Source organism: Elephas maximus, chromosome 14, assembly GCF_024166365.1.
Source record: "Elephas maximus indicus isolate mEleMax1 chromosome 14, mEleMax1 primary haplotype, whole genome shotgun sequence".
Taxonomy (NCBI): domain Eukaryota; kingdom Metazoa; phylum Chordata; class Mammalia; order Proboscidea; family Elephantidae; genus Elephas; species Elephas maximus.
In genome coordinates, this window is record NC_064832.1 from 98,543,462 (window position 1) to 98,567,717 (window position 24,256).

Consider the following 24,256-nt stretch of genomic DNA (forward strand, 5'->3'; position numbering starts at 1 on the left):
CCCCTAGAGCTGGCACCCTGAATTCAGACTTCTAGCCTACTAGACTGTGAGAGAAAAGATTTCTCTTTGTTAAAGCCATCCACTTGTGGTATTTCTGTTCTGGCAGCACTAGATGACTGAGACAGATGTTTACCTGTGTCTTATTGACTATGCAAAGGCATTCGACTGTGTGGGTCATAACAAATTTTGAATAACATTATGAAGAATGGAAATTCCAGAACACTTAATTGTGCTCAGGCAGAACCTGTACGTAGGCCAAGAGACAAGGTGATACTGCCTGGTTTAAAATCAGAAAAGTTGTGCGCCAGGACTGTATCCTTTCACTATACTTATCCAATATGTATGCTGAACAAGTAATCTGAGAAACTGGACTATATGAAGAAGATCCCAGCACCAGGATTGGAGGAAGACTCATTAACAACCCAAGATATGCAGATGGCACAGCCTTGCTTGCTGCAAGAAGACTTAAAGCACTTACTGATGAAGATCAAAGACTTCAGCCTTCAAAAAAAAAAAAAAAAGATTACAGCCTTCAGTACGGATTACATCTCAACATAAAGAAAACAAAAATCCTCACAACTGGGCCAATAAACAACATTATGATAAACAGAGAAGATAATTGAAGTTGTCAAAGACTTCGTTTTACTTAGATCCACAATCAAAGTGTTAATAAGCAAAGATGTCACTTTGAGGGCTAAAGTGCACCAGACCCAAGCCATAGTATTTTCAGTTGCCTCATATGCATGCAAAAGCTGGACAATGAATAATTAAGACCAAGAAGAACTGATGCCTTTGAATTATGGTGTAGGCCAAGAATATCGAAGGTACCATGGACTGCCAGAAGAATGACCAACTCTGTCTTAGAAGTACAGCTCCTTAGACTCTCAGATGGCGACATGTTATCAGGAAGGGACAGTCCCTGGAGAAGGACATCATGCTCAGTAAAGTAGATGGTCAGAGAAAAAGAGGACGGCCTTCAATGAGGTGGATCGACACGGTGGCTGCAACAATGAGCTCAAAATAGCAAAGATGGTGAGGATGGCGTAGGACTGGGCTTTTTTTTTTTTCCCTGTTGTACATAAGGTCACTATGAGTCAGAACTGACTCGATGCCACCTAACAACAAACCACAGAAAGAACGAGAAGTTGTATATATGAAATAAATTACAGAGCGCCAAGGTGGTGGAGGATAAATTGAGATTCTCTGGGATGTTTAAATAAAAAATAAATCTACATTGCTAAATCCACATGGACATATGTCCCTCCGTGTCCTTGAAGAGTTTATACAGTCTAGTTTTAGACACAGGACACAAACACAGACGACTGATGAAGGGCAGTGAGGGGAACCGTGACATCCGTGAATCTCTTCCATACACATCACTCTCAAACCCAGCAGCTGCCTGAGCTCACGTTCCATTCCCGTCTGGGCCTTTTCAGATGCTGTTGCTGTTTAGTGTCACAGAAAGCATGTACAAGTAGCAATGTTTGTGTTCTCTCTCTACACATTTACCAGCTTCTCATGTTCTCCCACATGGTGAGCTGAAGATCACAAGGAAGCCATGTTTCAGTTTAATATAGTGAGATCACAGGACAATGATTATGTACTTCTGATTGGGCACAAGTCCGTGGGCAGAGCAGCAGTGCCCTACTTGTGCCTTCAGATCAACCTCGCACACCTTCTCCAGATTGCTCTTCCTGGTGACTGACACGCTCTCTCTGCTTCCCAGCCTTGTCAACCCAGCTCATCATCATCATGGCTGAGAGTATCCTGAAGCACCCTTTAGCCCCTGCCTTATCCATCAGCTAAGCTCTACCATGATCTGCAAAGAAGCATGCTAATTTACCTTACAGTTCTTCTTTCAGCGCCTTTGCAATTCCTCCTTTGACAACCTTGTCACTGATTATTTATTTATATTATGTATCATGTAACTTTATATGCTGTATAGTATTAATTTAGATTAATTTTACTGTAATTCTCCTTTCCCACATAGTTCATTGTGACCTTGATATCCTATACATGTTGTTAAGAGCCGTCCATGGAATCAAATCTGACTCCTAGTGACCCCATGTGATAGAGTACAACTCCCCTTAGGGTTTCCTAGCTGTACTCTTTATGGAAGCAGATCGTCAGGTCTTTCTCCCGTGGAGGCACTGGGTGGGTTCAGACTGCCGCCGACCTTTCCGTTAGCACTGAGCGCTTACCCGTTACGCGACCACTTATCCTATCCTCCGCGCACTCTGGGTTTCTGTCCCCTGATGGCTCCGGTGCCCCTTGTCCTCATCTTCACCTGAGCTAGGATCTCACTCAGTGTCCCACCCCCAGCAAAGCCTTTCCTCACCTGCCCACAGCTCCTGTCTCTCTCCTCTATGCCCCCTTGCACTTTGGTTTTTTGGGGTTTGTTTTTTTTTTTTAGTACTTTGTCCTCAGCTATTATTGTTGTGTATCCTAACCATCTGTTAGACATCTGCCTGTAGACTGTGTTGGCAGTAAGGCCATGTTTTACTTGTTTTGTTTCCCTAGTATCCATCCCATAAAATATCCAAATTAAAAAAAAAAAAAAAAGCTGTTGCCGGTATTTGTTAAAAATCATATAACATCTACTTTTATTTTGTCTATGTTGACAATACATGATTTTTAAAAAGGATTCTTAATTTTATTTTGTGATTTGGCAAAACAAATTATTTTTATAATTACACAGTGAAGATATGCAACATCACAATCGGTTTTCAATATTTAATGCATGCCACGCAAGTTGGATGCCAAGACAACTTGTATACTTGTACGCAAGCCTGGCATAAACAACTGGATTCAAGGCAGACATGGTGAAGTTCTGCTACTCAGAACTTCACTATGTGATGAACTGATACCAAGGAAGGGTGCACTGGGTTTTAGAAAGATTTCCATTTCAACGGTTCAGATAGAAGAAACACTCTGATTCTTTAAAATCTAAACTTCATTTATCCAGAAGATTCAGTTCTGTAAAACTGTTTGTGCTCCTGTAATACTGGAGAAAACAAGCATCGTTATTTTTTCTTATTGTTCATCAGAATGGGAAACGATCAGATTCTCTGTGAGCATTACTAAGAAAACGCCAGCTTATGTTACAGCAGACGCAGGTTGGTTTTAGAGGAAGAACCCATGAAGAGGCAGATTTTACGTGTGCTCTCCTTGGAAAATTAAGGATCAGATTTATTTGAAGACCTCAGTGACCAGTGGTTTTAATTTCTTCTCTGGGTCCCTAGAGAAGACGACAGGAGATTCAGATTTCAGGTCCCATTCCATTTCCATCAGTGTTGATCATGTTACACAATTAAGGGTCTGTATGCTTTTCACACTGTGCTTGGTTAATTTAACCCTCACCTAGATATTTGAGAAAGGTGGCATAGATGGTATGCATGAAAAATTGTATTTCATTTTCTCCCAGTTGCTTTTAAAAATTGGACAGCCATAAATAAAATCTTTAGGGTGTTAAAATCAGTTCATTTCTATTTCAGATTTGTTCTAAAGTAATGTTTTAAGTCTCATATTAGACACAGCACATCAAACACAAGTTTGCCTTGAATCCAGTTGTTTATGCCAGGCTTGCATACAAGTATACAAGTTGTCTTGGCATCCAACTTGCGTGGCATGCATTAAATATTGAAAACCGATTGTGGTGTTGCATATCTTCATTGTGTAATTATAAAAATAATTTATTTTTGCCAAATCACAAAATAAAATTAAGAATCCCTTTTAAAAATCATGTAATTGTCAACATAGACAAAATAAAAGTAGGAGGTGTTATATGATTTTTAACAAATACTGGCAACAGCTTTTTTTTTAATTTGGGTATTTCATTACCAATATTCAGAAGAGGACTTTAAGCAATCTAGAATGTTTTATATAACTTTACATATGTGTTTACAAATGCTATTATGAACTATGATTAATTCATATTAACGAATAGGTATTTTTTGTAATTTGTGGCAGGGTGAGATTGAAAATTGGTAGCATTTTTAAATATCATGTAAACATAAATTGTGAAGTGACTTGTTCAAGAGAAATGGTTCATCCTTTCTTCTTAAATTTCTAAAGGAAATTAAATGAAGAATAGAATTAAGTAATAAAATATTGGTTTTTAATAAAGAAACTAAACATCACCCAGCTGATTTTTGTGAAGTAGGTTTACCATGCTACGTTTTTATTTCTGGCAGGAGCTAACCCCAGAGTTCTTCTACCTGCCCGAGATGTTTGTCAACAGTAACGGATACAACCTTGGAGTCAGAGAAGATGAGGCCGTGGTAAATGACGTTGATCTTCCCCCCTGGGCAAAAAAACCAGAAGACTTTGTGCGCATCAACAGGATGGTAAGAGAGATTTTGATTTTGTTTGAGCAGTCGTCAGGAAGTTGAAATACTCTGTAGTGTTTTGTTTTTTGACTATTAACGAATTGCCATTTCTCGCCTATAAGCAGAAGGTTAAAGATTTAAGGGGGGAAAAGAAAGCACTTTACTGTTGTATTTTGATAGTGTTTTACGCTGTAGAGTGGGTTTTCCATTCATGAGGACTACTAAAAGGATAAGGAGCCCTGGTGGCACAGTGGTTAAGCTCTCAGCTGCTAACCAAAAGGTTGGCAGTTTGAACCTACCAGCTGCTCCACAGGACAAAGATGTGGCAATAGATTATTTCCTCAGTTTTTTTTTTCTTTATGTGAAAGATTTGTGAGGTGCCCTGGTGGTGCAGTGGTTAAGGACTCAGCTGCTAACGGAAAGGTCAGTTAGTTCAAATGCATCAGCCACTCTGCAGGAGAAAGACGTAGCTATCTGATTCCATAAAGATTTACAGCCTTGGAAACCCTGTGGGGCAGTTCTACCCTGTGCTATAGGATCGCTATGAGTCAGAATCAGAAGGACTGAAACAGGGTTTTTTGTAATGCGTACTCGTAATTGGTAGTCTACAACTGCTTGAATGCTGGCTACACTCTCGGTGTAAGGACACCGAGATCTACAAGCTCAGCCCTAGGAACCCCCACGTATCTACATCTCAGCCACTTCATCATGCCGTGTCTCCGGAGCCCAGAGCTGTGCCTGGCATTCAGGGGTTGGTTGGTAAACATTTGCTGAGGGAGTGAGTGAATGAAGGAATCATGGAGGAGGAGGACGTGATCTCAGTGATATTACCCTACAGGCTGGTTAGTTCCAAACTGGTCGAACTGAGTGAATCGTTGAGATCAGCAAAGTAATCAAAACTTGCTGGATGGACTTTCTCTCACTCATGCTACCTAAGGAAGTCAACTGATCAAAAGTTCTCAGGCAGGTCCTAACAATGCCAGTGCCTCTCACATGCCAGGCTTTAGGCTATGCACTTGATATCAACTTCTTTAAAATCAGTAAGGTAGGTGTTAGCATCTCTATTTTATAGGTCAGAAACAGGAGGGCCAGAGATGTCGCATAGTTTACCCAGGGTGACAAAGCCGGTCAACAGCAGAGTGCAGCTTCCAGAGCAGAAAATGTCTTCACTCCGGAGTCATACTCTTTCTAACATGCCAGCTGCCTCTGCTATTCTCTCCTTTGTGAAACTCTTTGAGATTGTTGGAGCTATATTTTCAGATTCATGTTTTTCAGTTAAGATCTTATTTACTCATTCACTCATTCTTCAATATCCTGGAGCTTGTAAATGCAGATTATTCACATAAATACTGCAAGTTCAGTAACCCGCAGCATACATGAAGGGAAGACAGAGCACGTCTGTCCATGTCGCCTCTGTGAGACCCCTAGGGTCTATACCTGGGAGTAGAATTGCTGGCTCATATGGCAGCTCCACCTCTAGTTTTGGGAGAAGCCGCCACAGTTTTCCACGATGGCTGTACCATTTTGCATTCTGACCAGCAGTGGATGAGGGTTCCGATTTCTCCAGGTCCCCTCCAACACTCGTTAGTTTCTGGGTTTTTTTGTTTTGTTTTTTAATCTTGGCCATCCTAACGGGAGTGAAATGGTATCTCATTGTGGTCTTGATTTGCATCTTTCTTATGGTTCGTGAAGGGGAGCATCTTTTCATGTGTCTGTTGGCCATTTGAATATCCACTTTGGTGAAATGTCTGTTCATGCCCTTTGCCCAGTTTTTGATTGGGTTGCTTGTCTTTTTATTGTTAAGTTATAGAAGTTTTCTATATATTTTAGATACTAGACCCTAATGATTATATCGTTCCCAAAGATTTTCTTCCCAGTCTGTAGGTTGTCTCTTTACTCTTTTGATAAAGTCTTTTGATGACCATAAGTATTTAACTGTTATGCTAAACTACTCCTTTTGTATCTCAAAAGTGATTGGCTTAAGACACACACCCTGCACAAATATAGCCTCATTTAACATGACAAAGAAAACCCTATTTCCAGATGGGATATCCAAATATATAAGTACGTATTTACAGTACGTATTTTGGGTGACACAGTTCAATCCGTAACAAACATGAAGAAAATTTAAATTCCACAATAGATTCCTCTTTTTACTTTGAGAGAAGGAAATCGAGTGCGAATTTTGCATAAATAAATTCTTTTTTATTTCTAATTCCTCTGAGTGCTTCTATTGCCCATAAATTAAATATAACCAATAATTTACCCCTGGCACTAACATCACTAGTGCAAGAACTGACTTCTGTTTATGATGTACCCCGTTCTCTCTTGTCGTTTTAACAGCGGAAGTGCTGCTGAGTAGATTTTAAGGCAAAGGGCAGGGCTTCCTCAGCGTCAGTCTCGCTATCTTGTATCACAATGATTAAGCGCTTGACTCCTAACGGCATGGATGGAGGTTTGAACACACCCAGCCCCTCCCTGGGAGACAGACCTGGTGATCTAATCCCGTCAAGATTACAGCCTAGAGAACCCTCTGGGGGCAGTTCTGCTCTGTCACATGGGGTCGCCGTGAGTCAGGGTCACCTGGACGGCAGCCAACAACGGTGTACATATATGTTCATCAACCCAGGTGTGTAGCAATGTGCTAGGAACTCTAACGGCTTGCATAAAACAGGGTAGGGCCACTGTCGCTCAAAGATTTGCTCTTACATATTCAAAGAATTAAGTTTTACAACTGAAGAAAATACAAAAACTACATATTTGTGCTTTCTTAGAAAATATCATAAAACATTCTGAGAAATGAACAGGACTTTTTTTTAAGAAAGAAGGTCCAACTTGCATTCATGAAGAAATGAAAGAAACAAAGCACTAAGGTTTTTTGCCGTTCTAAACCAAATTCCTGTTATCGGAATTCATGAGTACGATAAGATTTGTAAACTAAGATTTTACCCCATGGAGTAAAAGGCATGACACAAAATTCCATTTACTTGGGGAAATCCAGCTGTCCCAGTCTCTGTTCTCTGCACCACCTTTAAGTGCTGTCGGATTAAACGTGGCTGAGTTACCGTGGAGTCGTCTTCGACTCGTGGCGACCCCATGTACAGCAGAAGGAAACGTTGCGCAGTCCTGCGCCATCTTCAGGATTATTACCATGTGCTCATCTGTTGTCGGACCGCTGTGTATTTTGAGTGTCTTCCAAACTACGGGGCTCGTCTTCCAGCTCTGTATCAGGCGGTGTTCTGTCGTTACCCGTGGGGTTTTCATTGGCTAATTTTTGAAAGTAGATCTCCAGTCCTTTCTTCCTAGTCTGTCTTAGTCTGGAAGCACTGCTGAAACCTGTCCACCATGGGTAACCCTTCTGGTGTTTGAAATACCAGTGGCAAAGCTTCCAGAATCATAGCAACACACAAGCCACCACAGTATGACAATCTGACAGACAGGTGGTGGCCAGGTTAAGTAGAAGTATGTAGGTACCTAGCACTTAATATATGTCTTGAGAAGTGTTTATTCTTTTCACCTTTTTCCCCTGGGTTTTCCTTGAAGAGACCCCACAGAATGGGAAGGGAGAGCTACCTGTGTATCAGCAAGGTGTTATGTTTACAGCGCCAGTCTTAATTGCATCAGAATTAACTAAAGGACAGACCAAAACATCAGAGCTCCCAAAAGACATCTCATGCCCTGTAACTGTGCGTCTCTCCCTGTCTCCTGCACTGCTTGTGTGCACCTGGAAGTTCTCCTTCATAGCCCCTTTCTGTAGTGTCCTTTGCTACAGCTTCTAGTCAGTGTTCCCAGTGATGAGCGTAACGCTGACACGCTGAAATCATCTCAGACATCGGTGTTAAAACTGGAAAATTTAGCTAATTATCTACATATTTCTATTTTTACTGAAGGAATGTTTATTTAGAGAATATTTCCCTAATGGGAGCCCTGGTGGTGCAGTGGTTTAAGAGCTCAGGTACTAACCAAAAGGTGGACAGTCGGAATCCACCAGTCAGCTGCTCCTTGGAAACCCTTTGGGGCAGTTCTACTCTGTCCTACAGGATCTCCATGAGTCGTGATCAACTTGACGGCAGTGGGTTTAGCTACTGATATAAAATGTTGTTATTATTGTTGTTAGGTGCCATTGAGTCGATTCTGACTCATCGCAACCCATGTGTTATAGAGTAGAACTGCCCCGTAGGATTTCCTAGGATATAATCTTTAAGGGAGCAGACTGACAGGTCTTTTTCCCACAGTGCTGCTGGTGGGTTTGAATCCACTCAAGCGCTTAACCACTGTGCCAGGGCCCTTTAATATAAAATAGGGAAGTGTTAAATTTTCCATAAATTCCATGAACACAACCTCCATTTTTTATAGTTTTGTTACATTAAAAGTTTCTAACTTTATATAACCTAGGTAGCTCATTTAGGATTGAGTCTTTGTGAAATAGATGCTGTAGTATTATAAATATAATTTGGGCTGGGATTACCCTCAGCTCTTTGAAGGAGCTCTTTGTAATGAGCCTGAAGTGTAAAATGAAAATGTCACACATCCCAGGGACGTGACATCTGCAGTGGTAACCAGCCTTGACCTTTTTGTATGGATTAGTGTTCTCTACCTGTGAACGTTTCCTCCTTCTTTCAAACCATCATGAAGAAACTCAGGGCAGAGGGGACAAAACAATACCATGAGAAGAGACAGCATCATTGATTACTAAATGAGCGGTTTATTTCCCCATCCGGCAATTAAAACAGTATTTGATACGTTTGTGGAAACCTTTACTTGTCTGCAACCTAATTTCCTTCCTTATTTTTAAAAATGAGACCATATTTTTATTTTTAATAATGCATTTCCTTTGTCATTGTTGATTTTTTAAAGTTGTGGGCAATGATATACATAATCAGTTACAGTTGATGCCTTGTGAACATTTTGCCGAAGAGCTGTGCTGTGCAAAACTGGTATCATTAGAAAACCTGGAAGAGTGACAGAGACACTTTTAGTAGATGTTCCATCAATTCTAAATGCATCAAGAACTGGTTTAATTTGTCCACACACAGCTTGGCTGATGACCACTGACTGACTCATGAAACATTAATAAAGCATCATGTTTCACTCTAACATGATTATAATCTGACCTCCTCGAGAGGACAGAAATAGAAAGTATCTCTTGATAACATTACCCTAATGCTGGGTTCATCAATCATAATCTACCCCCCCTTTTTTTTTTAATTTGTTTTAGAAAGAAGCCTTTCCCGGCGCACACTGATAACCTCTCTCCCTCGGCCGAGCGGCCTCCCGGTGTGGCTGGGTCAGATGCAGAGTGCCCTGGGCCACAGAGCACCCGTGCACCGGGGCAAAGAAAGCCTTGGTCCATCCTGGCTTTGCTCTGACTGTAGTACAGCCCGTGGCTGTAATCCCATTTAGGAATGGGTGTTCCTTCTTTTACTAAGAGGCCATGTCATAGAGCCTGTTTTAAACCAGTCACCTTTGTGAAATAAAAAAGAGCAGATTAGGTATTGTGAAGCAAGCAGAGATGGGGGAAGAGAGATGCCAAGCCACATGAAGACCGCCCAGGAGCAGAAGCTCAAAGAGACAGGGACCTTCCTCCAGAGCCAGCAGAGACAGAGAACCTTCCCCTAGAGCCAGCACCCTGAATTCGGACTTCTGGTCTCCTAAGCTGAGAAAATAAACTTCTGTTTGTTAAAGCCACCTACTTGTGACATTTCTGTTACGGCAGCACTGGATAACTGAGACACAGTCTTTATAAGGTTTTAATATTTTAAAGAAAAAGTATAAACACCTTGTTTAAAAAAGGATTTTAAGCAAATAGCATAGCATAAGAACTACCAGCAGTCTTTTGCAGCAACTCGAAATATGGAGATAGTTATCCTGGGTTCCAGTCCCCTGCTCTACCACTTGTCAGCCACGGCAGCTTGGGCAAGCAAGGCACCTTATCTCTTAGAGCCTCCCCAGTCCCTGAAATCGGGATTTGTTCATTCAGTAGATCTTTATTGAGACCCAACTATGAGCAAGACATTATGGAAAATATAAAGAAACATTGGATGTGGACCCTACTCTAAATAAAGCTAGGATGAAGTCGAGAATTGAGACATTAGTGATTTAGGGGTGGAAACCTTGCCTTCCACGGGGAGACCTGGGTTAGAGTCCTCACGTGCAGCCACTACCCATCTGCCTGTCTGCGGAGGCCGGCCTGTTGCTGTGATGCTGAACAGGCTGCAACGACACTTCCAGACTAAGATGGACTAGGAAGAAAAGCCTGGCAATCTCCTTCCAAAAATCAGCCAGTGAAAACCCTGTGGATCACAGCTGTCTGGTTCTCATCCAATCATGGGAACGGCACAGGACCCGGCAGCGTTTCCGCCCATTGTGTATGGGGCCGCCATGAGCCGGGGACTGATTCCAGGACAGCTAAGAACAGCTCAAACATTTTTAACAACAAAACGGTTGTTAAGTGCCTATCACGCACTTCCTACTGCTTCAGACTCTGTCAAAAAAGCTGACTGTCACAGCGAGTGGCCTGAGAAGCTAACCATCTAGTTAGAAACACAGACAAGTAAACAAAAACCAAATCAAACCTGTTGCCGTTGAGTCAGTTCTGACTCATAGAGACCCTATAGGACAGAGTAGGAGTGCCCCATGAGGTTTCCAAGGCTGTAAATCTTTATGGAAGCAGATTGCCACATCTTTCTTCCATGGAGTGGCTGGTGGGTTTGAACTATTGACTTTTTGGTTAGCAGCCAAACATTTTAACCATGGCACCACCAGGGCTCCTTCCCATAAAGATTACAGCCTAAGAAACCCTGTAGGTAGTTCTCCTCTGTCACTAGGAGTTGGGACCAACTGGAAATCATAACAACAATGACAACATCCTTTGGTGATTTACATGGTTTCTAAAGGACTTTCTACTCCTTTACAAATTTAGTTCTCATAGAAGCCCTGTACCAAGCAGCCAGCCAACCCATTGCTTGGACTCTTCCTATCTGTAAGGCAGATACATACGCTGGACCAAAAAAAAGAAACCAAACCCATTGCTGTTGAGTCAATTCTGACTCATGGTGACCATACAGGACAGAGTAGAACTGCCCCATAGAGTTTCCAAAAGCGCCTGGTGGATTCGAACTGCCGACCTCTTGGTTAGCAGCCGTAGCACTTAACCACTACACCACCAGGGTTTCCACAGTTGACACCATTAAGTGCTAATTAGTAATAACCTCATTTCTTTCCTATAGCACTTTACAATTTGTATGTAAATCAATTTTCCTAAGTAAATTTGTGTACATTCTTTTACCACGTTAAACAGGAGGGTAATGATGATAAGTGTCAGAGAAATTCATGGCAGAAGAAGCAGGTGTGAGCTGGAGCCCTCAGGGGACAAACACAGAACTTGGGAAGAAGGATGGATGTGACTTGAGAGAGAAGCAGGAGAAGGAAGTAGGCTCAGCTTAGGAAGAAAGTAAAGCACTGCCAGAGGCTGTGCCAGCAGTGCCCAGGGCACTGCCAAGTGTGTGCTAACTGGCCCTAGAGCGCGGGTCACAAAGTTGTGGAAGTAGCTGGAGAAGTGGGATCCCAGAAATGTCTCTGGGAGCTCGACTGAGTTCACACTGAATGTGTTAGGCTAGCAGGAGCCTTGGAAGATTGGAAATGGAAGATGCTAATACGGGCAGGATGGTTTCAGGAGTCTGTTCTGTCAGCAGGGAACGAGATGGATGGGACTTGAGAAAGAGGTGGAAGTCTATTCCGGTAACTCTGTGGGGAGTGAAGAGAGCTAGGGCTGAACTGCTGCTAGTGAGGGTCCAGGATAATCTTCTGTGTTACAGACCCAAAGGAGTGCTGGTGGCACGACAGGTAAGTGCTCAGCGGTAACCAAAAGGTTGGTGTTCGAACCACCAGCTGCTCTGCAGGAGAAAGACCTAGTGATCTGCTCCAGGAAAGACGACAGCCTGAGAAGCTCAGTGGGGCAGTTCTGCTGTGTCACATGGGGTCGCTGTGAGTCAGAATCGACCCGACGGCAACTGACGACAACAACGTTGTAGGTCCAGTGAGCGATCTAGTAACGGAGGAAGTTAACCCCCGCCCACCACCAAATAAACGTTGAAGACAACTATGTCGCCTTTGCTTAAAATAATTGAGTCTTTTCCTGGGTGAGAGCTACACCTTCAATTTAATCACGAAGAAGAGCTGGCATAGAACTGCAAGAAGAAGTAGCAATGTGATTATTCTAGTTGAGAAAAAAATTGCTATAAAAAGCAGATTCTTGAGGCAATAAGAGAGGGGGTGGGAAATATTCTTGCCCTAGTCTAGAAAAGGAGACAGGAATTCAAAATAAAGGATTCTTAAAGAAAAGACTTCGGAAGGGAAGAACAGCCTCTCCTCACAGCTAATTCCGGTAGTCTCCTCCTTTTTCGTAAGTTTCAGAAAAGCTTTGTCCCAAACCTGCTAGGAAAGAATTCTCTATCGTCTGATACCCATAGGACAAAATGGAAATTAGAATTAGGTAAGTATTATCCATCTGAGAGATATCCCCTGTGGTTTAAATATCACTCTTGATTTCCTTCCTCCTTCCCCAGGGTCAGGTTATGGATTGGGAATTGGTTTATCTAGGCTTAAAGCAATTGCTTCTGTCTGTGGATATGCAAGTATGAGATAAAGCAAGCTATTAAGACCACTATAACACTAATAGCTTAGTAAACAAGTATTTCTTTATGTTTGTACTGTATTTGTACTAAAATCTTGTTTCAAAATCCAAAATGAGTTTGTTCATGAAGACATAGTTCTGAAAAGAGCAAATAAGCAGATAACATGCGTTTAGTGACAAATTAACACCATTTGTGTCTGTGTGTGTATAGTGTGGTCTCAGAGTCAGACGCTGGGTAGATTGTCGTGCTTTAATTGTTTCACATCTAATACTTGATCCTTAGATCTGCATTTGATTTAGAACCAGAGTTAGCTTCTAAATGTTCGAAACTATTCATTCTGCTCAGTCACTACAGGACAGAAAATCTGTTAGACGTTACCTGCTTAACCTCCTCCCTTATTGTTTCTTTGTCATTTAATTTTATTACCAAAAATTTTACAAAAATGAAAAATTCTTTAACTACAATTATTTGTTTATTGATTCATTATTCCACCTCTTTAATATGTAGATTAAAATAGGGTAAATAACTATAGATATAAAAAAAAAAATCAAACCCATTGCCGTGGAGTTGATTCCAACTCATAGTGATCCTATGGGACAGAGCAGAACTGCCACATAGGGTTTCCAAGGAGCGGCCGGTGGATTCGAACTGCCATAGCTCTTAACCACTATGCCACCAGGGTTTCAGACTATAGATATAATAGATTTTTTAAATGTAATTAAAAGTTATGATGAACAGCTATGAAATAGCAAGTTTTTATCCATTTCATCATAAATGGATAAATACTAAGAAAAAACCATAAAATATCAAAATTGGCACCACAAGAAATAGAGACACATAATTTCAGTGATAAATTCTGTCCATCCCAAAAAATACAAGGCCAATATTATTTCACAGGTAAATTCTACCAAATTTTCAAGAGAAAATTAATTCATTCCTTATTCAAGTTGCTGCATGGAGCATGGAAAGCCGTCTAGCTCATTTTATGAGACTAGTGTGACTGTAATTCCAAAAGTAGATAAAGGGAGAATAGTGAAAAAAGGAAAAAAAAGCCCCATTTCATGTATGAATATAGAACATAAATACAAAATTCTAAATGAAATATTGTCTAACAGTCCAACACTGTATTGGTTGGGTATATATACCTACACCCACTCCTCATTTATTGACATGGTTACGTTCCAAACACCAGGCTGTTGTGTGAAAATCAGCATTATGCAAAAATGGAGGATGACCACATCAGATCACAGCTGCTAAATGACATCGTTACATAACTGCCAAACGACTAAGAACACAGCCCAGGTTGTGTTGACACAAAGTTTAACCGTCAGAGCCAGCGTTGCTCTCCACTCGCAACCTGGCGTTCAGTACTGCCAGGTGTACGTCGTTAACGCGTAAAATAGATAGTAGATTTTTCACTATAGCAGTAAATGCGAAATAGTTGGTAACTGAGGAGTGGGGGGGGGGGTGGTGTGTAGTGTTGATGCATTTTATATATGTGTGTCTGTGTGTTTGTTGCATATATAAATGCCTCAACACACACACACAAACACAGACACGTATATAAAATGCATCAACACTAAGTGAGGTTTAACCCTTTAAGATTAGGAACAAGGCAAGGATGCCCCCTGTCACCACACCTGTTTTAAACGGTTCTCAAGGTTGAGAATAATTCTATAAGAAAAATAAAGAAGTTATAGGTAAAACTGATGCGAGTTTCCAGGTACAAGATCAACTTTCTGACATCAATAGCATTTTTCTATGTCATCAATAACCAAGTATAAAATACAATTTTCAAGATGGTAAAATTTCACCCAAACTTATGAAGTATCAGGAACTAATCTATGTCCTTTGCAGAGAAAATTTTAATTTTTAACTCTAATAAAGGACATAGAAGATGAGCTGTAAAAATAAGGAGACATTCTGGGATCTTGGATGGGAAAATTTAATGTCATTTGTCCCAAGTTAATCTATGAGTTTATTGGAATCCCAATGAAAATTGTTTTGATAAATTAGCAGTAATGGACTAGTACGCGCATAGCACATAGGTAGATATTGAAAGCAAAGTTAAGTGAGAAAAAGAAGAAATCTGTACTATAAATTAAAAATCCATGATAAAAAATACAGACAAAGAAAGAACACAAGCAAATAATGTCTTATAAGGAATGCGAACAAAGATAGACGTTAAGCACATTGCACTTGTTGCCTTTGGTGGAAACGGCATTAGGGAACGGAGACGAAAGAGAATAAATAAATTTTAAAAAGTCAAATTAGTGAGAAGTCATCATTCTTTCTATCCCTCATGATTGCATTAGGTATTTTATTCAACAGTGGTTTTAATCTAACAGAATAATAGTACATTTCATCAATTATTTTTTCCTACCAATTATGTCCAAAAAAAAAAACCAATTACCGTTTAGTGATTATCTATAAGATTTATTTAAAATGGTTTGTGGCTTAATTGCTAATTGATAAGATCATCTTTTAAATAATGTATGTGATTTTGTTAATATTTTCAATTTCTAAAAATAGGCTTAGACAATAGCTATTCAATAATAAAGAGTGATTTATTCTTTTTTTTATCCTTTCGTGTGTTGTACCAGGCACTGAAAATGTTGCTGAATAGTTAGAACACCTTTTTCTCTTCATTGGCTTGTTATAAGGAATGGACAAAATCACTTCCTACTAATGGACCAACCAGCATTATAGACATACCCAGTATAAAAATTTAACCAACATCTTGTCTTTTGCATCTTTGCCTCATTTCCTATACTTTATTCTCAACTGTTATTTCGCGAGCAATGAGATACAGAAATTTTGTTTAGTTTTAGTAAAAAAAAAAAAAAAAAATCCTTTCATAAAATCGAATTGTTTACATTTCTGAATGAGAAACATCACAATAATTCATGTGAATAAAATATAAAAAGATTTTGAAAGGAGCGAACCAAGAAAGGGGTGGGGGAGAATAAATCACTAGTTATACACGGTCAGAGGAAGAGTTGAAAAGTTTTATTCAGACCATTTTGTATCTTTGAAAAATGAAATACAATTTTAGGAGTGCTAACTTCAGAAGTCATTTATTAAGTGGATTCCAAATTGGGTTCTACACCTTAGAAACCGTAGATATGCGGGCAGATGAGGACGTCCTTCACGTGAAGCAATGTAATTAGAGCTATAATTTATAAACTTGTTTTATATGCCTATGCATAGTGGAAATTTAAGAGGCTAGATCTACAGCTTTGGGTTCATGTTGTTTAAATGAGCCCTCTTTGAGTCAGTAAGAAATTGATGACAAATGCATGCAAGAAGTGCGAGGCATAGTGTACAGGGGTCACTGTCCCTGCTCAGATAAAGGCGTGGACAGAACTCTGTACCTCATGTCCACAAGCCACAGGAGCCTGAAGAAGGTGGCTTCTTAGGACACAGAAAAGGCCTTTATGGAAGGGGCATATTGACTATCAGCAATTTACATTTGTTTCCCACTAGCTAGCAAGCATTTAAGTTGCCAAGTGATGACCAAACTGCAAAATAGTATGGCAGAAAGAAGGTATTTGAGGCAAATATAAGTATATCAGATTTTCTAGTAAAATCACTTCATTTCGAGCTAATTTTAAAATTTAGGATTGAAAATAATTATTGTAAAATGGTATCGAAACAGGTATTTCAAATTGTTATTTAAATATTGCACTTTTGTAAGAAATTTATTTAATATACTGTACCAAAAAAAAAAAAACAAAACCAAACCCACTGCCATCAATTCCGACTCATACCGACCCCATAGGACAGAGTAGAACTGCCCGATAGAGTTTCCAAGGAGCTCCCGGCGGATTCGAACTACCGATCTCTTGGTTAGCAGCCCTAGCACATAACCACTATGCTGCCAGGGTTTCCAATATACTGTACACATAATGGAAAAGAACCCTGGTGGTACAGCAGTTAAGCACTCAGCTGCTGAGAGGTTGGTGACTTGAACCCATCCAGCAGCTCCAGGGGAGAAAGACCTGGCGATCTGCTCCCATAAAGATCATAGCCTAGGGAGCCCTGTGGGGCAGTTCTGCCCTGTCCCATGGGATCCCTGTCAGTAGGAATCAACTCAACAGCACATGACAACAAAATCCATAAACGAGCCAAGAGAAAGTTAACCAGTTTAGAAAAAGAACATTTCATTTAACTCTGTGCTTTATTTCTGGGAACAGAAGGTCTACGTAGAGATCACATTTAGGAATGTGAAGAGCACATTCTCCTTCTTCATACAGAATATTTCAAAGTCGGAAAGCGGGGTGGAGCTCAGCTCAACTTACACGGTCTCTCCTTCTTTCTTGACTCATCTCAGGCCCTGGAAAGTGAGTTTGTGTCCTGCCAGCTCCACCAGTGGATTGACCTCATATTTGGCTACAAGCAACGAGGGCCAGAAGCAGTCCGTGCTCTCAACGTTTTCCACTATTTAACTTACGAAGGCTCCGTGAACCTGGATGGCATCACTGATGCTGTGCTCAGGGAGGTAAGTGTTAAATACACATTATTCCTCAAACCTCTCTCATCTCGCAAACACAAATCGGGCCTCCCATCTCTTTCTGCATACACTGCCTTTCAACGTAACTTTTAGAAAACAGATTTCAGGTTCTCGTCAAATAATGGGAAAATGAATATGTTATATGTCAAAACAGGTAATGAGACCAGCATGGTGTCCCTCCTTGAGTTGTAGTCAAAACAGGTAATGAGACCAGCATGGTGTCCCTCCTTGAGTTGTAGGCATATATAAAAACCAAACCCGTTGCCATCGAGTCAGTTCAGACTCACAGCAACCCTGTAGGACAGAGTAGAACTGCCCCATGGGATTTCCAAGGAGTGACTGGTGGATTCCAACTGCCGATTTTAGGTTAGCAGCTGCGCTCTTAACTGCGCCACCAGGGCATATGTAGTGTACTTCAGTGTTCCTGTTGGGTTTTCCTTCAGAATTTTCAGTAAAATACTTCCTGCATTATATGTGTTGTTAACATTTAAGGAGCCCTGCTGGTGCAACGGTTCATTGCTCGGCTGCTAACCAAAAGGTTGGCAGTTCAAACCCACCCAGGGGCTCCAAGAGAGAAAGGCTTGGCCATCTGCTCCCTTAAAGATTACAGCCTAGGAGACCCTATGGGGTAGTTCTACTGTCACATGGGGTCACTATGAGTTGAAATTGACTTGAGGGCAGCAACAGCAATAACAACAGTTGAATATTTAAATATTAACATTTCACATTAAGATAATATGCCAGTGTATTTTACAAAAAGCAAATTGCAACCTTCTAGACAGAATACTTAAAAAAAAAAAGCCTCAATAAAATTGATGAGGTTATAGTACTTTTACTCTGATCTGTTCTCTTCCTTAGATGTTTGTAGCTAACTGTTGGGAATTACATGCTGTTATGTGTATGTGTAGTTTTAGTGAAAATATTCATAGGAAATATTATTTTAATCACTTCCACATTGCATGAAATAATTTCAGGTAGGGAAGAGGCAATGCAGCAGCTGCCAGGTAAGTATTGCTTCAAGGAAGCTAAATCCCAATCTTCCATTCCGCTGTATAGGTGCCATCTGCCATCCACAACACAAGCAATCACGTCTTCATTTCCAGGCAGTGGAATGCTGCTTTTAAACTTTCTTTTTTTTTTTTTTAAATTTTAGAGGTGGAAGACTTGTATATTAGGGGAATGAAGCACCACTAAACAAATTTGCATTCATGAAGTTATTTCTTATATACCTTTACAAAAATAAAATGATTGCATCTTTGTGGCTCCAAGCAGAGAAGAGGAAAGGGGAAAGAACTTTACGATCATAGATCATAGAATAGACCCTTAGGGCTAATTCTTCAGTAGGGCTAATTCTTCAGAGAACACATTGCAAGCACGTTCTTCAGGGCGACAGTGTACCGTGTTGTATGCACCAAGAAAGGGACTGATTGCCTGAAGCTGAGAGTCCAGGCAGAAAACCGGCCAATGAGAGGAACCAAATGCTATGAAGCTGTTTGGTGAGTTGAGGGCTTCTCCTGCTTAACCAGGACACTCCCCTAACTTAGTGTCCTCGGTGTGGACCAGCTGTTTGGTGAGATGAGGGCTTCTCCCACTTTTCTTTTAACTGTACATCTTTTCTTAAAATATGCCCAGTTCCATCAACGCCTTACGAACTAAATTTTCCCTGTAGAATCGGTATCTTTTAGAGTCAGAAAAAAGAAAATACTTGGAATAGCTAATCCTTATATTCCCAGAATGACTCCAAATTGGGGTTTTTTGTTTGTTTGTTTGTTTTTGGCATTTCAATATCTTGGACAGTTTTGCTCCTGAACATCTCATTATACATTTCAATTCATTATAAAGTTCTTTCCTTATAAAGAAATTTGCAAGTTAATCCTGTTCGGCGTGTTAAAGGTATTTTAAGCATTTTGCATATGATGAAAGCACAAAGCTTTCTGTCAAAACTGACAGAAAAATAGCAGGATTTTTATATTCAAATGAGAGTTTTAAAAGAGAGAAATAAATGAAAGAATTTAAAAAAAAAAAAACCTGCAATTAGGATTGAGATTTTCTTTAGGGATGTAATGTTTCTTATTTGAGTTCTATAAAAATATCTGCTTCTATAAGTTATGCACGTTGCTGGAGACAGCAAACAAGCGTAGACATATAGGCCTTAATTGAGGAGCGCTGCTGGCGCGGGGTAAACACTTGGCTGCTAACCGAAAGGTCTGTGGCTCAAACCCACCATCAGCTCCGTGGGAGAAAGATGTGGCCGTCTGCTTCTATAAAGATTACAGCCTTGGAAATCCTGTGGGCAGTTCTACTGTGTCCTGTTGGTCGCTATGAGTCAGAATCGACTCCACGTCAGTGCGTTTTTTTGGTTTATAGGCCTTAATTGTCAAACAGTAGTGCTTCCTAATGATACATTACATGAAAATGTATGATTTTCAAAAATCTACTTTTGTTGGGTGGTAGTGGTTTATCCACAGTGTTTGCCTGTTGGACAGACGACCTGGACAACGAATGTTCCGTATACAGATTAGGTGATCTCGGGGGATCTCAGTTCGTTTCCCCTGTCCCCACACCCTGGCTGCATCCCTTCTGTGCCGCCTGCCTGGCGCCCCCACAAACGAGGTCTGCAGCTTGTGGTTAAGCACTAACACCTAATACCTAGTGCCCTGAACTCAGCTCAGTCCTGTGAGCTACCTAAGTAAGTGTGGCCCAGTTATTGCATCTCGCTCCATCTCAGTTGCTCTCTCTAAACCGAGAACCAAACCCGCTGCCATGGAGCCAACTCCAGCTTCACGGCAGCCCTGTGTGCTATGCGGTAGAACTGCTCCACAGGGTCTCTGGGCTGTCGTCTTCACTGAAGCCCATCTCCAGGCCTTTCCTGAGTTGCTGCTGGCTGGCTTCAAACCAACAACATTTAGGTTAGTAGTCCAGCACAAATCGTTTGTGCCACCCAGGGCCCTTACTCTCTCTTTAAAGGAAACAACAACAAAAAAAACCAAACCTGTTCCTGTCGAATGGATCCCAACTCATAGCAACCCTATAGGACTGGGTAGATCTGCCCTACAGGGTTTCCACGGTTGTAATCTTTATGGACGCACACAGCCACATCTTTCTCCCAAGGAGCGGCTCGTGGGTTTGAACCACTGACCTTTCAGTTGGCAACAGAGTGCTTAACCACTGTGCCACCAGTGCTCCTCTCTTTAAAGGAGGAATAATAAATATTTTATGTTCCCCAACAGGAGGCTGGTGACGCAGTGGTTAAGAGCTCAGCTGCTAACCAAAAGGTTGGCAGTTCAAATCCACCAGCCACTCCTTGGAAACACTATGGGGCAGTTCTGCTGTGTCCTATAGGGTCACTATGAGTGGAAATTGACTCGACAGCAGCAGTATGGATTTTCGTTCCCCAACATTAAAGCATTTAGTATCTGCTGGCACAAGAAAGACCACTGTAGATAATGGAATAAACAAACAGAAAAACAAAACTGTCGCTGTCAAGTGGATTCTGACTCATAGATAATGGAATGAGGTATAGCGTATTATTATCTCTTAGTCATTTATGTCCCATAGATGTAAAGTGCCCTGTGAGCAGACCACTTGGGGGGCACAATACCTTTTTTATCCGAACATTGATGTAAGCTCTTTCAGCTATGCGCTGCTCTGCTGTTACTCGAAAGACCTCACACCTACCGAAATGGTCAGACACGGGCTCTTGGCAAAAGCCGTGTTCAAAATATCAAGTCTTTTATTGAACTCAAGAAATTCTTTTTACTCGATAATGTTCATTTCATATTTTTAAAATACTCAGATTTCCACGTTTCACACAGATAAAACCAAAGGAAGACTAATCACAGTTATCTTACAGTTTTATACTAAACTGGCACTAGCCTGAGGAAGATTTTTTTTTTTAGTGCTTCAATTAGACATGGATTTAAAAAAAGGAATATTTAATACATGAATATCTACATATGTCTTCATTGTCAAAAAAATATTCCCAGTCTGCCTTTAACTTTGAGCTTTGAAATTAGTGCTAAAATTTGAGCAAGGGCTTAAGGCAATTGATTCATTCTTCCTTGGCAGGTGAAGTCATGAAGCAGCACTAACCACAGCAATTATGGCATTAAAATGTCAAGAAATTAGAGGTCAGAATAACAGATAATTTTCTTCTCTGTGTCAGATTAAAAATTGACATTCTTTGACAGTTTAGGATCTCTGGCTGAGCAAATTATGACAGCTTAATTTATCTTATACTTGTAAAGCGGTAATTGTTGATCAACTTGGTCATGACAGCCTTCTGGGCAGGAACATGACAGAGCAGTCTGGTACAGCGCTTCTCCTGGTATGTAAACACTAGCTCTGTCGGAGAGGAGCTGTTATTTAAAGTTGTCTTAGGTACTAACTTACATAGTAATCTCCCAGACACTTGTTTTCATAGATAAGCTCAGCTGACTACGTGTCCTGTTTTTTAAGCATGATAATGGACATTCTTTTGTATTCATTTGTACATGTTAATTAAAATTACATGATTTGCTTTATATTTTTCCTTACTGAATGATGGCCAAGAAACTCCATCATGTGGCCGCTTAGGAAATAGTGTGTTCTGGGTGGTAATCATCTACCCCAAGGTTTTTTCACTTCTTGCTCCTCCAGTGTGAGCTGCAGACCAGTGGTGTCAGCATCGCCTGGGAGTTTCTAGAGCTTCAGGCTCCCCAGGCTCCCCGATCTGCTAAATCAGAACACGCACTGAACAAGATCCCCAGGTGACTGTCTCAGACCTGAAAGTTTAAGTGTTGCTCTACTAAAGGCACGTTAGAATCCTCTGGAAAGTGTGGTTTTTTTTCCCCCTACAAAAGTAAAGAGAATGTATAATGAACCTTTCATGTACCTATTATCTAATTTCAAATTTTTTTTAACTCTAGTTTCACCTATATCCCCACGTCCTCTACCTATAACTCAAACCCCATTGCCGTCAGGTTGATTCCCACTCATAGCACCACACTGTAGGAAGACAGAGTAGAGCTGCCCCATAGCAGATGGCCACATCTCTCTCCCTCAGAGCCACTGGTGGTTTTGAAGGCCCAACCTTTTTTTTAACAGTCAATTGCTTTAACAACTGTACCACCAGGGCTCCTCGCAGGGTTCTATCAGTCCCCATTATTTTATGGGAATTTAAAAAAAGCAAAACATATACTACAGCTGGCTAGTTTAGGGATAGTATTCTTCTTGCTTCCACAATGATTCTTGAAAATTTAAAGGCAGCTTAGTGTATATTTCCATTTCACTAATTTAAGCTGTAAGATTTGTCTTTCTATGTTAAGTTTTTGAATTTGTTAAAATTTTCAGCTCAGTAGAACCTCCAGTAATGGGGGGGTGGAGCTAAGATGGTGTTAGTAAATCTTAATCAGCCATTTTGTTGATCAGAGTTTTCTCAGTCTCTGAGGGTTTCAAAGCACTATGGGGTTATGCCATAGTTGATAGTTTATTAATAGAACTTGCTAATTAAACAAATGCCACCAAAAGTTGTTTGCTCTGCCTTTGTAATGACTGAAAATTATTTCATTCAAAAATTGTTTGAAAAATTATTACACTTATTGTAGACATAATTACTCAAGCCTGCGTGCCTCAGAATACAAGTAGGCGATAAAGATGGCAGAACGGCTAGCGTCAGACTGCAGGTTGTGACCACGGTCCCGCTCTGTTATTTGAGTGGTATCAATCGAGTCACTTAATTTTTTGAAACTTTGTTTTCCCATCTAAAAACTGATGACAGAAATACCTGTAGGGCTACGTTTGAGAATCCTATGAGAAGAAAGTTCTTTGTTTTACCTAAAAACATAATTAAATGAAGTATCTTGGAAACCACTTGTTCTCAAATTTTATTTCTCTATATATGACACCAAAATTATCAATTTAACAAAAACATCAATGATACCAATAAATAAAATCAGTTATTTTGGTTTTTATTATCATTTAGTTATAAGAAATTTTTTTTTTTTCAAATTTCTTTTCAGCAATGTCTCCAAAAATTCTGTTGACGGCAGCATAATTGCAATGTACATGTTGCCTGTAACATCTGTACTTTGTCTTGATCTAAATTGATCTTAGCCTTTCTATCCTTTATTATTATTTTTGAAATTTTATTTTACTGACATGAGTTTTTTCATTTGTGTCATCAAATGAATTAACATGACTCTGGTACTGGCATTAAAGTTGTACCTGTTCAGAAAAAGAAAAAAGAGTCAGTATTCCAAAAGGAACTGTAAATTCATACCAAGCAGATCGTTAACAGGAGACTAAGTTCTGAGCTTGTCGTAACACTTGTCCTCATACCTACAGCTTGTGTTGCCGAGCCGGAAAATGGTTTGGATGACTTCTCTTTGACGTAAGCCTATCATAAAGGAGTGTTCTGCTGGAAGTCATTAGAACATATGGGCCATGAAATACTTATCTATTTATTTGTAGCTATAGACACATTTACCTATTAATGCTGAAAATATTAGAATATTAGATATATTTTAATATGGCCAACCATTTATAAAAATGTGCTTTTAGTCTAATTTTCATTATTAATATTTCTTGGTCTTCTTAGATTGTGTTTTCTTCTTTCATCTCTTGGATCTGAAGGAATAGCACAGCACCCCTGTGGATCTTCTGTGGTGGAAATATGCCCACAGGAGGTAGAAGAGACCCCTCCAGTCCCCACTTCATTTTCTTGCTGAAATATTCCTCACTACTGCAGAGAGCTGACATGATAGGGCTGTCAGGAACCAACCAGACAGATGTGTCTTTAA

The 24,256-nt window shown here is 40.3% G+C and overlaps 1 protein-coding gene across 7 annotated transcripts in view; it reads left to right on the plus strand.

Annotated features, from left to right (window-relative positions):
* NBEA (neurobeachin) overlaps positions 1 to 24,256 on the plus strand; it is an 892,011-nt gene that overhangs the window by 824,500 nt on the left and 43,255 nt on the right. For all 7 annotated transcript variants that reach the window (XM_049853455.1, XM_049853457.1, XM_049853456.1 and 4 more), the window contains 2 exons: positions 4,194 to 4,346; positions 17,298 to 17,465. In XM_049853455.1, coding sequence (XP_049709412.1) covers positions 4,194 to 4,346; positions 17,298 to 17,465 — 321 coding nt within the window. The remainder of the gene's footprint in view (positions 1 to 4,193; positions 4,347 to 17,297; positions 17,466 to 24,256) is intronic.